A 13,236-nucleotide genomic window follows, 5' to 3' on the forward strand; every position below is an offset into this window, starting at 1 on the left:
CACAGTCGTAAAATGCCGTTGCCATTTGTATAAACTATGTATCCCTTCCACGTCAGCGAGGGGTGGTGGTGGTGCCCTTGCCCACCCCTGATTAACAGCCCTTTGTGATGATGTGTGTGTGTCTGTGTGTCTGTGTGCGGTTATCAAACGAAAGCAGAAAGAGAGAACAAGAGAGAGAGAGAGAGAGAGCGGGCGGGCAACACTGCGCTTTTTCCATTTTCCACTTCCCGAACGCACGACAGTTATTGATGTCATAAAGTTGAAGATTTATGCCATGCTCTGCCAGAATGTTTGGGCTTATGTTTTATTATTTTGCCTTTCGGATTTCTCCCCTATACAACACCATGGCCATTGGGGTGGAGAGGATCAGTATCGTGCGACTGAAAACGGGCCAAATTGTGTGTTAATAATTTGAAATGTTTAACCATGAGCGGAAGGTGCAGATCCTAAGATGATCCTCTTCCATAGCCACAGTTTAAACTGCCTCCAAAGAACTCTTTCAACTGTCTCCGAGGATTCCCCAACCCAACCCCACCTCAAGTACTTGTTCCTCTGATCTTTTCATTAGCCATTAGCCTCGGATCTTTTCATCTTTCTCCCCTTTTAGAGTCTCATCTTTGGTTGTTTAAGTTATTATTTTCTTCTACTTATGTACCTCTGACTCGTTTAATTTTATGGCGCGAGCCAAAACCTGCCCCGAATCGAATGCATATCGAATCCTCTGCGCTGGCAAACATCAAACATTTGGAGGCATTAAAATACATTTTAGTAAAGTAACGCGGCCTTTGCGTAGACTAAACAAAATAAACATTTAAACAGCATCCATCCGCTCCCACCGCTCACCCGCTCACCCGCTCACCCCATATTCAACTTTTGAAGGTGTTTCTCGTGTTGTCCCGAGTGTAGGGGGGGAGGGGAGATCCACTATAAACAAATGAGGCGAAAAAGTACCAAAAATGAGAAGAAGGAACACACAGCACATGGGCGGAAGGGCCACGGCCCCGCCAACAACAAGTTTTTAATGCATGTCGATGTCGTCGGTCGTCGGTCGTCGCCGCAGATCAAAGGCGAATCGCAGCAGAGATGGAGATGGAGATGGAGGCGGCAGTGGATAGGATACCACTGGAACACTATGTGTGCATAGGTAAGGGGTGGTGGTAGGAGGGGGGTGGTGGGTTGGTCGCTTAATTGCACTTGCCGCTTACTTTTTTTGTTGTTTTCTTTTATCTGGCCTGGCCTGCGCATGTGTAGTTGCCTTTGATGTGCGGTTGGCGCATAATGTTTATGCGAGCGCTATAAAAAACCATAAAATATGCATAAAACGCATAGCTTTTTCCTCGGCAAGGCACACAGAGGGGAAAGCCAAAAGGCGAACTGCGATTGAAGCCAAACAGAAATGGAAATGCAAATGAAGCGATTAAGTGCAGACGCTGGCAATTGGAATGGAATTGTCGCTGCCAATGCAAGGGAATTCATGTTGATGGGAAGGGCACATGACAAGCGATGATATAGAGGGGGAGGGAATCACAGCTGCAACTGCAGGAACCCTAATGCCTTCGAATGAATATTCAGCATCGAAGCTCAGAGATTTTTCTTGTACCCCAAACTATGAAAAATATATTTTCTGGTCTATCTTTTAGATATTGTTCCTCTGTCATGTACAAACCCCAACCATTTCCTTTTCATTTAACCAAAAAATACTCCCTTCCACTCCCAAGAAACTTTACGACTTTCTTTCTATTGGGGGTGTGGGTGGGGGTGGGGGCTGACGCCTCGTCGGCTGCTTTCGCCATAAAAAGCGCATAAAAAACTGTTGAGCATTCTGTGAGGTTTACGGCCGCGCCAAGTGGGCAGCGCAACGCAACGCAATTTATGATGGTAAAAAGAGGAGCATTTTACGAGGCAAACTCCACCCACTCCCCGAACCGAATCCGAATCCAAATTCGAATTCGAATCCCACACTCCGCAACCGAAAGGAGGGATATTGAAACGATTGCGCTATAAAATGGTGGCTCTATGAGAGCTATAAAATATTTATTCTACTACAAAATAACTGTACATGGATATATACACAGAGACAGACACGCATAAATATATGTATGTACTATATAATATATAAATACAAATAGGATTTATGGGGAATTTTCTTCAATTTTTTCGTTTTCTTTTTTTACACGCAACAACAAAATGGAATAACATTTTAGTGGGAAAAGGTTTGGTGGGACGAGATCATTGAAAGACGAAGCAAAGGGCGGCAGGGCATGGCACTCAGACAATTTCATCGGCCACCTGCGACTCCTGCTCCAGGATGGGGCTCTCCCGCAGCTTGTTGCTCTTCAGATTCTTGCTGGAGGTGTTGGCCTCCGTCAGGCAGGGCTCATGCTCGGCATGCTCATGTCCGTCGCAGTTGGGCGCATGGGTGGCGTCCTCCAGCTGCACCTTGCCCAGGTGCCGGCGATAGCGATACCAGACCTTCAGGCCCAGCACCAGCACGAAGTAGAGGAAGGCCAGGCAGATGACCACAATGATGATGCGGGTGACAATGGAGTTGGAGGCCGACTTGGCAGATTTGACCACCAGCAGGACCTCCGCGCGCTTCAGGCCAGCACTGCTGCCGATGGTGCAGCCATAGCGACCCTCATCCTCGGCCTGGACATTCCGTATCTCCAGGGTGCCGTTCTCCATCAGAGTGAAGCGTTCTCCGTCCGTGTTGTTCTCATTGAGATAGGCCAGATCCTTGTCCCACTGTATGGTGGGCTTGGGCTCCCCAATGGCCTGGCAGTGCATCACCACAGTGCCCTGCTCCGTGGTCTCAATGGGTCCCTCCGGGGGCACACTGAACTTGGGTGCCACCACCACACCGATGGACACTGTGGCACTGATCTGGCCCTGGCTGTTCGAGGCCAAGCAGGTGTACTGTCCGCGCTGGTCATTGCTGACCTGGCTGAAGATCAGCGTTCCATTTTGGTCGGTCACGTTCGTGGGTAGCGGCAGCTGGGTTTCCTGAAACGAGCAGCCCATAAGTAATCTATGGAGTGAGCAACGGCAGACGTTCACGACTTACCCTCATCCATTTGACTTGCGGCGGCGGCGTTCCCTGAGCCTTGCAATGCACTTTGCTGAAGGAGCCCAGCTCCAGATTCTTGGAGGTGGGCTGCGGCACAAACTTCAGCTGCTCGATGACCTCCAGAAGGCCGCTGCTGGAGCTGGCGGCCATCTCGCCCTCGACCAGCAACTGGCACTGGTATTTGCCAGCATCGCTGGCCAGAACGCTGGCAAACTGCAGAGCTCCGCTCTGCTTGTTGAGCGTGAGTCTCGCATCCTCGCGCAGCATGCTCTCCAGCTGGGGCTCGCTGGTGGTGCTGCTCGCCTGGCCCAGCTCCGCCTGCCGCAGGGTCTTGTTGTCCTTGCGCCAGCGCAGGGTGACGCTGCTGCTCTGGCGATACCCAGCGGGCAGCTGATAATTGCAGGGCAACTGTAGGCCGCTCTGCTCCTTCACGGTCTGCGTGGCTGGGGGACCCTTTGTGATGCTCACATCGCCCAAAGACACCGGGGAGGCTGTGTGGGGAAGATGATTTCCATGATGCTCGGATGAGTCAGCGCTGGCATTGTGTGTGAACTCACCGCAACAACTGAAGATCAGGCTCAGTGCCAGGCCGCTGCTAAACAATCGTCTTCCGTTCATCTCGCGAGGGGCTAAATTTCTTTGGGGCTCACTCGGTTCTTTTTCTTTCTTTTTCTTTTTCTTTTTCTTTTTATTCGTCTTGGTCTTTTTGTTCTCTCGCACAAAACCGGTGTGCGTGCTCTTCCCTCGATTTTTGAAAGGAATTTCGAATTTTGGTTTGGCTTAACCTTCGTTTCGTCTTTCCTTTCCGCTCGACTCAGATACAGATACAGATACACTTCACTTCACTTAATTTCGCTTCACACTAAACACTGTCTGACTGACTGGCTGGTATTCGTTTTATGGTTATTTTTATGTTACGCACACGCGTCACGCTTAATTATCCTGCCGCAGACGCAGACCGACCGACCGACCGAGCGACCTCTTGGTTCGAGTTTAAAAATGAAAATGACGCGGCATCGGGCTAATTTTCAGCTGGAAGCGGCTGGCAGCAGGCATCGGCAAGGTTTGCGCATGCGCACTCGACTGCACCCAGTGTTTCCCACTATTCTCTAAGCGAATGCAACCCTGTTGGTGTCTACTACACTTTCTACTACCAAATCGAAAGAGCAGCCAAATCTAAGCAGAGCGATACATTTTACTACCTAAATTAATAAACATTAACAGATATAATCACTTTAAGTTAACAATTGATGTATAAGAAACTATTGGAATATCCTACCTAACGTTATGTGTATATCATTGCAATCTCATTAATTATTCGAGCTACTATCGTTGAGAATCTCCTGTTTATTGTCCAGAAGTAGGTAGGTTGAGGGGGATACAGTCTAAAATTGAGGTATATTGGAGACGCGGCTATAGTGCGTCTGTCGTTTGGCCACACGGAATGGACAGCGTGTCATCATTTTGTAGACAACCGCCCCGCAGAGCACAAACAGGCCCCAGAAGACGTAAGTGAAGAGCAGAATAAAACGATTCGGCTGCCACAGAACCGTGTAGCTGAGATTGTAGTTCTCTAAAATAGAAATTAACGTAGACTCAAGATCAGCTTAGAAGCAGTCAGTAGTCACATCTGAAGATGTGTACTCACCCAGCACTGCATAGCCCATGCCAATCTTGGACTTGCCCATGCGGTACGATGACGTTGGCACCATTATCTCCAAATAGCTGTGCTCCTGCTCCTTCAGCGCCTTCAGGTCGAAATGCCGCACTGCATTCTCATAGAAGTTGATCACCTTTGTGGAGGGGTAAATAAATATCCTGGACTCGTGCCAATGGCCCGAGAATATGATATGTGGATCCAAGTCGCTGATTACGGCCCGCAGCAGCGGTCCACCGCCAATGAGCAGTGGCGCGTGCGAAACCCCAATACGGAGCCGATCGGCATTGTTGTCCCTGTCGGGATTTGTAAAGTCCAATAGCATGCGATTGATCTTAAAGAAGCGGATGCGATGGTCATAGTCAAAGAGGTCCTCGCTCATGAACTCGTTCTCGAAGCGTCGCTGGTTTGAGTTGGATATGTAGTCGCCGTTCTCGCCGCCAATGTCGTTATCCCCCGGCACATGGACTCTCTGAAAATAGGCAGAGATCATGCGGAACTTTAAGGTATTGCCAGCAAGACACACTCGGAGCGCATTTTGGTCATACTTTACGGAATTTCTTGTTCTGGTAGATGCGCCGAAAGCGCTTTACGTATTGCTTATACTCCTGTGCAGTGGCAATGTTGCCCTCGTCCAGCAAATCGCCCAGAAAGACGATGATGTGCGGCTGCGTAAAGGATACGGCGCGTTCAAAGGTCTTTCGCAGATATCTATCCGAATCGTAGCGTGCCAGCGGGCTGTGGGATGAGCGATCGTAGGAGGTGCCCAAGATCTGCGGGTCAGCGATGAGCAGCAGGCGCGTGCAATTATCTATGGTAGAAGAGGTAGTGTGTGTGTGTGTAAATTATGTTAGATCTCATCAGGAAGTGGGCTAAGAAGCTTACCCAGTTTGCAATCGATTTGGTGCCAGCTGGACTGGGCCGTGTAGTAGACGAGAAACTCATTGAAGAATATCAACAGCAGAGTTAGCACTACAAAGCCGCGGCACACTAGTCTGGAGACGGGGAAAATGAAGTGATGGCTTTAATAAATTAAAATTACTCTCTTCAAGTTCTAAGAGGAACATACCTATTTACTACGCGCAAAGAAGCCATAATCCAGCCGAGCTGTGCGCTCTTCTACATCGATTCAATTAATACTTTGTGTTTCCTCCTTCTTACAAATGCGTGGCATTGCGTTTGCGGCGTGGCGTCTATAATTAAACGTGTTGCATATGCAATATTTACGTAAGTCTGCTCATAATGATGCGAATGTGGAGCTGTGACTATCTGGGCGTTCCCTTTTCGACAGCGCCGCGGGCAGCAGTCAACTACTTTGCCATCGATGCCTCGGCATACATTGCACTGTGCTCACTAATTGGATTACAAATTGACAGAATGTGACAGAAGCGACTTGGAAAAGAGTAAACCTACCTGAACCGATTGGTGTGGCTGTGCGCGCCATTGATTCATTCGAATTGAAATGCACAAATGCACAGAGGGTGCAGGGACCGGCAAAAGCGCTGACAATTTCCTTAATTATAGCGTATTACAATAAAATACAGACTATCGCCTCCGATCCAAGTGCAGGAAGCTTCTGTGCCCAGTTTCAACGCTGATGTTCTCCTGCGTGCCATGAGACATGGCAGCGGCTGATGTGTCGCAGAAGCTTCACCAGTTGACCCTGGTCTATTCGATTGTACGCAGATCTGGATCTTTTTCAATTTGAAGTCACTAAAAAGTTTTCCAATGTCCTGGATGTTCAATGTTCAATGTTCAATGGAATTTGTGGAAGGATGGATTTAAATGGTGTTCTCTAAAGTGTTTGTTGTTGTTTTGAACTGCATGCTGTGAATGGGGCGAGGAAACAAACGAACTTAACCCAATAAGCCCCCCTTTATTTAAATATGTGAACATCTTGATTAAACGGCGGGAAATGATACTATTTTCTAAATTCATCTTCTAGATCCATCTTATCTGTTTACTTAAAATAACATTACCGCGATAACATTCGCCTGAACTGCGCTAAAATTCTTCCAGTTTTATAATGTTCGTGTGTATAATTAAAATCTCCCTGGTCTGCAATCTGCAATGAGCTAAGGTATTTTTTTGATCCGGCAACAAATTACTCGATTTTGGTGTTCGTTTTTAAATTAACAGATGGCTAGGCCTTGTAGAACTGAACATATGATTTTATCACATAGATATGTAAGTTTTTAACAATATTGGGTGGTTTTCAGGACTTAATTTTGTTCGATTGTTTGCAAAATAAGGCCCAAACTAAAAAAATAAAAATATGTACTTAGTTCTGAGGGTTTTATCTAGCTACCAATATTAAACCGAATGTCAATATCGAGTAATATGAAATCCAATCAATGTCGGAAAACGATTTAACCCATTATCGAGTTCGTGGGTATTTGAATTTACTTACAAATACCACGAAAATTAACTGATTTAAGAGCAGTTCAGATATACTGCTAGAATTTAGTTGTAGTCAAAGAAGATCTTAAACAATAATTTATTAATTAGTATTCACATGCTTAAATTTAGGGGGTTAATTGGGTATATTTTGAAATCGAAATGGTATATTTCGGTGTATTTCAGAGTTTCGGGCGGTATATACTATATAAAAGGGTCACACTGGAAATGGCGTGCCACTCCGCATAAATGCGCTGCAAAAGTTTTTCTTTTTTAACAACATCCGCGCCGTAAAAAGAAAACCAAGACAGGACGGTGGAACATGTGTAAATAAACGTCCATTCCAAAGTTCTTGTAGTGTGCAGTGTTTAAGTGCATCGGTTTGTGTGCACCCAAAAGAAGCAACCCGAAAATTGGCAAGGAATTGTTCCGCCGCCGCCTGCCCGCCTGCCGTTGTGAAGAAAAGTAAGATTGCACATCACAAATTTTCCTCTCGGCCATGTTGCTCGAACCATGATTTGCACTGGAAGCATTGTGAAAACGCGCAGTGAACATGCAAGTTAAATGTTTTTTTGTTTGTCGAAACGGGGAAAACACTGCTAAGCGGGCGAGTGTGAGTGGAGTACGTGTACGTGAGAGCGTGTGCGTGTGTGAGGCTGGCAATGCCACCCTCCGATTTGGCACTGCTATTTCTACATTGAGTTGAGGGTCGCCTGAAATTGTTGTTGGAAAATGTGGCTTGATGTGGAAATTCTTCTACATACGATTAAACGCTTTTACTTTCAGATCAGCGCCTGCCGCGTTCCGTCCCGTCCGGCTCCAGTAGGTGAGGATGACGGACATTGTTTATCCCAATGGCTGTCGGCCGTTGGTGGAAGATCTGGGCACAGACGAGCTCATACGCCGCCTTAAGGTGAGTTGTACTGGATTGCGATTGGCCACGATTTAAAATATCATTATATTCGCCGACAGACTCTCGCCAATGTGCTGCAGACCATGGACCAGGATGACAATCTCTACCAGCAGTATATACCATTGGCGCTCCACTTGCTGGATGACTTCTTTATGCAGCACCCATCCCGCGATGTCCAACTGCTGATTGCGTGCTGCATAGCGGATGTGTTGCGCGTATATGCCCCTGAGGCACCCTACAAAGAGCAAGAGCAAATCAAAAGCATTTTCAAGTTTTTTATCAAACAACTGCACGGCCTAAAGGATCCCCGCGATCCGTCCTTCAAGCGGTACTTTTATCTCTTGGAGAACTTGGCCTTTGTCAAGTCTTTCAACATGTGCTTCGAGCTAGAGGACTGCCAGGAAATCTTCCAAGACCTCTTCAGTACCATATTTAAGATTGTGAAGTGAGTGCCAAATTTGTGTTTAGCCAAGCAATTCATTTGACCAAAATTCCCTTGCAGTGATCAGCACAGTGCCAAGGTCACAAACTTTTTCCTAGATGTGCTGAGTCCCCTGATAACCGAGGCTGACAATTTGTCCGTGGAACTGCTGGACCTAATACTGATCAACATAGTGGAACCAAGTAAATCAAACAACAGATGCGCCGGCCAGCTAACTGAGCAACTGCTCACCAAGACCGGTGACGCTTTAGAGTCTACAATCAAAATGGTATGAAAATGGTGTTGTTGGTTCCACATTGTATACCAACTAAAGACCTTTCTTTCTCCCTGTACTGCTAGTTCTTTAACCGCGCTTTGGTCATGGATAAGCCGAATAACAAACTGTCGATTACAAACAAGATCTATGATATCATCTATGAGCTTAATCGCATCAATCCCGATCTTCTGTATTCCGTGCTGCCCCAATTGGAGAACAAGCTGCTGTCCAATGACATTGCTGAAAGGCTGAGTAAGTGATGCCACAATGCAGCCGTAATATAAATATGTTTAACCTTATTCCTGACTCAACAGAAGCCACCACGTTGCTGTCGCGCATGTTCTCCGAGAAGGACTCGCAGCTGTCGCAGAAATATCAAAATCTGTTACGCACCTTCCTGGGCCGCTTCTGCGATATCTCAGAGGCAGTGCGTGTCAAGTGCGTGCAGTCATCCATGCATTTCCTTCTCAATCATCCACACTTGCAACCTGATATAACGGAAAAGCTGCGCCTGCGTAATCACGACTTGGATGAAACTGTGCGCCACGAAGTGGTCATGGCCATTGTGGCGACGGCCAAGCGGGAGTTCAGCGTAGTGCTAGAGACGCCCGCTCTGCTCGAGATTGTGCGCGAGCGGACGCTGGACAAGAAGTACAAGATTCGACGGGACGCCATGAATGGCCTGGCATACATCTACAAGCGGGCCATCTGCGAACCAAATGACTTGAGTGCTGAGCTCAAGCAGAGAGTGGATTGGGTGAAGAACAAGATCCTGCACGGCTACTACAAGGTGGGTCTAGAGGATCGCTTGCTGGTGGAGCGCTTGCTCATCACCTCGCTGGTGCCGTACAAACTGGCGCCCGAGGATCGTATGAAGAAGCTCTACCATCTGTTGGGCGATCTGGATGCGAATGCCACCAAGGCCTTTGTTGAACTGCAAAAGAATCAAATGAAGACACGCAACACGGTGAGCGATTGGATCAAACTGCATCACTCCAAGGAGTTTACCCCACGGGTGATTAATCAACTGGCTGTTAAACAGGCCACCATTGCCAAGTAAGTAAAATAATGCAATCAATTATTAACCTTTGACTAATTGTGTGTGTTGTCGCTTGTAGATTGCTTCCTGATCCTTTGAAAGCTGCCGAATATCTTACACAGTTCAGTAACAATTTACGCAAAGATGCCCAACTGTTGCGCTGCATCAACATTGTCCTGAAACGGGACGTCAGCTGTCGGGAGTGTGCCGACACCATGGGCACATTACTCAAGAAGCTGGGCGCGCACATCCAATCAAACCTGTACTACAACACGGTCAAGATGCTGATTGAGCGCGTGGCCTCCGTGATGGTGGATAAAGAGTCCATTGGTGTGCTGATAGGGTAAGCCGAAGTCAAGATTGATTCTGTAAGAAGACACCTAATCCTTCTCTATTCTCTGGCAGACTGATCGATCAATGTATTCAGGGTGGTTCGATATGCGAGGAAATAGGCATATCGCCCGAGGAGGCCGGCGAGCGCGGGCTCAAGCTCTTGAGTGTAAGCTGAAATATAAAACTCTATATAAAACAATTTGATCCTATTGATTGCCTTTCAGATGCTCTCCTATGTGTTCTCGGCTCACTTTTTCACCGATACCTCGCTGCGTCATTTGATCGCCTTGCTCAGCTATGAGCATGATTATGTGGCACCACTGGTACTGAAGACCCTGACGCATTTGGGACGCTATCAGCCTTTGATTGACGCCACACCGGCGATTCTCAATGAATTGGCGCCAATCTGCCGAGACTTTGCCTTAATTGGCACACCCAAGCAGGCCAAGCATGCGGTGCGCTGTATTTTCGTCAACAGTCAATCCACGGCGCCCACAGATGGAGCTGGGGGTGGAGCCAGTGCGTCAACCACAACACAGACTGTGCATCCCATTTTCAACGAAATCATTGAGGCGCTGCGTCTGAAGCTGACACCAAACTGTGAGCACCAGCGCACGAAAATCGTGGCGCTGGGCCACATTGCCTACAACATGCCTCAGGCATTCCTCACGCCCATCAAGAACATGATTGCCCGCCGCATTGTCAAGGAGCTGCTCATTCAGGAGGTGCCAGTGCAGCGGGACTACGATCTGCCCGAGGATGGCGATTGGTGTGCCGAAGAAGATCTCCCACCAGACACGCTCTGCAAGCTGGATGCCCTCAAGGCCATGGCCCGCTGGCTGCTCGGCCTGCGCACGGATGAGCACGCTGCCCAGAAGACATTCCGCATGTTGGCCGCCTTTGTCAATCAGCGGGGCGATCTCCTCGCCCAGAATCGTCTGTGTGGAGCTGAGAAGTCCTGGCTACGCCTGGGTGCTGCTTGTGCGATGCTCAAGGTGTGCGAACAGAAGGGCGTGGGTGATCAGTACAGTGCCGAGCAGTATTTGCAGCTCTCTCAGCTTATGGTAAGTGTTGCTACATATAATCAAATAACTGTCGCTGTCAACTCTTTTGTCTCTCAGACTGATCCAGTGCCACAGGTACGGGAAATCTTTGCTCGCAAGCTGCACAAAGGACTGGGCAGAAGCCTGCCAAGGAATTGCCTACCCTTAGACTTTATGGGCTTGTACGTGCTGGCTGGTCTGGAAACCGATAGAAAGTGAGATATCTAACAATAGTATTGCGTAAATTATAATAATACTAAATTAAATTCGATTTTTCAACAGATTGCAAGACTTGGTGCGCCACTATGTGGACACGGATGTGAACAAACGTCGGGAATATCTCAAGACTGTTGCCATGACATGTAAGTGTATTCTAGTAGTTTAATAGCGATCCAAAATGGTTTCTAATTGTGTACGATACAACAATCTCCATCAACCAGCTCCCGACAGCTCAACGGAATCGCAATCGCTGCACATTCTACCTGACTACATGCTGGCTTTTGCCATTCCCGTGCTGGTCCACGATCCTGGCTATACGAATCACGAGGATTATGTTCAACTGCGCAAAATGGAGAAATGTCTGCGCTTCATACTCGAACCGCTGATGGCCAAGCGTGAATCGTTTGTCTATGGCTTCTACAAGCAACTGCTCCACCTGATAAAGCACCGCGAGTTCAGCCAAGGCTCAGACAAGCGCGATAACTATGTATGCAAATCCCCTCTAAAAAGACTCTTGTCACCCGTTGCTCTTTTATAACCAAAACCATGTGCTCTTTCAAATTATCAGAAAATGTGGGCACTCTGCGATCTCGCCATGTACATTATCGACTCGAAGATGGGTCACATCAGTGAAAGCAACTCGAACACATTCTCCATGCCACTGGCGCTGCCAGAAATGTATTATAAGCAGCCCGCCGCTGCAAACTTCCAGAACAACGAGGTCTATATACCGCTGGACGTGTATACGTTGGGCGCCAAAGCAAATAAAGCCACCACAACAGCGATGGCGTCTCGAGCGGTTGCTGTACCGAAAAGGCCAGCGGAGCCGTCCCTCTCAGATGATGAGGATCCACAGGTGAGAGAAAGACCAGAGAGACTGGCGGATAGTGAAATATTAACTGAAATGAAATGTTTCGTTTCCCAGGAGAACAATCTTTTTGATAACATCCGAGCTGCAGACACAACGGAGCCTACGGCCAAGCGAACGCGTGGAGGAGCCGGCGCAGCCAAATCGTAGAGAACGGAGAAAAGAACAAGCGCGTACTTGTTAGTTTAGTTACTGTCAGACTAGGCGCCTAAGTTAACTAAATATGTAAGACGTAACGTAGGATGGGAACTACGATAGTTGTTAAACCGACACTACCTACAAATCACAACACCAACCAAGAACACACGCACTCAAACCAAACCCAACAACCTGCAGAGAATGGACCACCATCCCCTCTCCTTTCCACCATCATATGATTGTGTTTCGAACCCGCTCCGCTGCTGTAAAATATTGAAGTTGTGGAAGAAGACCATCACAGACCAATGCAAAGCCCAAAATTTATGATTATGTGTCGATTATTCTGTTAACGTTATCTGTAACCTTTTATGCTATTTAATTATTTCACGTTTTTAAACTGTTTCGTGTTTTGTATTGCACATCCTTTTGGTTTCATTTAACCTTTAGTCGTAGGCCCCCTATCGAATAAATGACGACGAGTGTATTGAAAATTAGAGTGCAGTGCGAAAGTAAAGTAATGAAAACGTAAAAAGAGCCTTATTAAGAAATTAAAATTAACTTTTCTATGATCGCAGTTGAAATTTAGTTATAAATACATACAGTTTCATACCTTTATCAGACGAGAATGCATTCAAAATGCATAAAACAATGAGACGAATATGTTTTAAGGATATTGAAAGCATAACAAAGATACAAAACAAATCATTTAACAAAACAAAAATGTAAATTTATCTATTAACTGTTTTTCAAACAAATTAAACACAAATTAAATATTATTTAAATAAGAAATCACACACATAGTTATTGCTGCTTACTGATGTTTGTTTTGCACGCTTGCATTTCAATAGGCCCGCCATCTGATGA

The 13,236-nt window shown here is 46.9% G+C and overlaps 3 protein-coding genes across 5 annotated transcripts; 1 reads left to right on the top strand and 2 right to left on the bottom strand.

The window, feature by feature from the left end:
- Nucleotides 1-2,157: 2,157 nt before the first annotated feature.
- On the bottom strand, nt 2,158-4,182 carry LOC117890509 (tyrosine-protein kinase-like otk). The gene is made up of 3 exons (XM_034795409.1): nt 3,625-4,182; nt 3,065-3,558; nt 2,158-3,003 (listed from the first exon to the last, which is right to left on the bottom strand). The coding sequence occupies exons 1-3, from the start codon at nt 3,683-3,685 to the stop codon at nt 2,269-2,271; spliced, it is 1,290 nt and encodes a 429-aa protein (XP_034651300.1). The 5' UTR covers nt 3,686-4,182; the 3' UTR covers nt 2,158-2,268.
- A 214-nt stretch (nt 4,183-4,396) lies between these two features.
- Nucleotides 4,397-6,544, bottom strand: LOC117890510 (metallophosphoesterase 1). Of its 3 annotated transcripts, none has more exons than XM_034795412.1 (6): nt 6,138-6,544; nt 5,794-5,917; nt 5,610-5,719; nt 5,273-5,535; nt 4,716-5,223; nt 4,397-4,640 (listed from the first exon to the last, which is right to left on the bottom strand). In XM_034795412.1, the coding sequence occupies exons 2-6, from the start codon at nt 5,817-5,819 to the stop codon at nt 4,453-4,455; spliced, it is 1,095 nt and encodes a 364-aa protein (XP_034651303.1). In that variant the 5' UTR covers nt 5,820-5,917; nt 6,138-6,544; the 3' UTR covers nt 4,397-4,452. The 3 variants fall into 3 exon arrangements, with proteins under 3 accessions (XP_034651303.1, XP_034651302.1, XP_034651304.1); XM_034795411.1 differs by having other exon boundaries at nt 5,794-6,077; XM_034795413.1 differs by having other exon boundaries at nt 4,716-5,196; nt 5,794-6,077; nt 6,138-6,539.
- A 794-nt stretch (nt 6,545-7,338) lies between these two features.
- On the top strand, nt 7,339-12,904 carry LOC117890431 (sister chromatid cohesion protein PDS5 homolog B). The gene is made up of 14 exons (XM_034795260.1): nt 7,339-7,586; nt 7,908-8,034; nt 8,094-8,479; nt 8,537-8,744; nt 8,816-8,984; nt 9,047-9,788; nt 9,851-10,114; nt 10,177-10,270; nt 10,329-11,168; nt 11,226-11,362; nt 11,430-11,509; nt 11,588-11,853; nt 11,935-12,222; nt 12,292-12,904. Exons 2-14 carry the CDS (start codon nt 7,954-7,956, stop codon nt 12,382-12,384), a joined length of 3,648 nt encoding a protein of 1,215 aa, XP_034651151.1. The 5' UTR covers nt 7,339-7,586; nt 7,908-7,953; the 3' UTR covers nt 12,385-12,904.
- Nucleotides 12,905-13,236: the final 332 nt, after the last annotated feature.

This window comes from Drosophila subobscura, chromosome E, assembly GCF_008121235.1.
Source record: "Drosophila subobscura isolate 14011-0131.10 chromosome E, UCBerk_Dsub_1.0, whole genome shotgun sequence".
Classification (NCBI taxonomy): domain Eukaryota; kingdom Metazoa; phylum Arthropoda; class Insecta; order Diptera; family Drosophilidae; genus Drosophila; species Drosophila subobscura.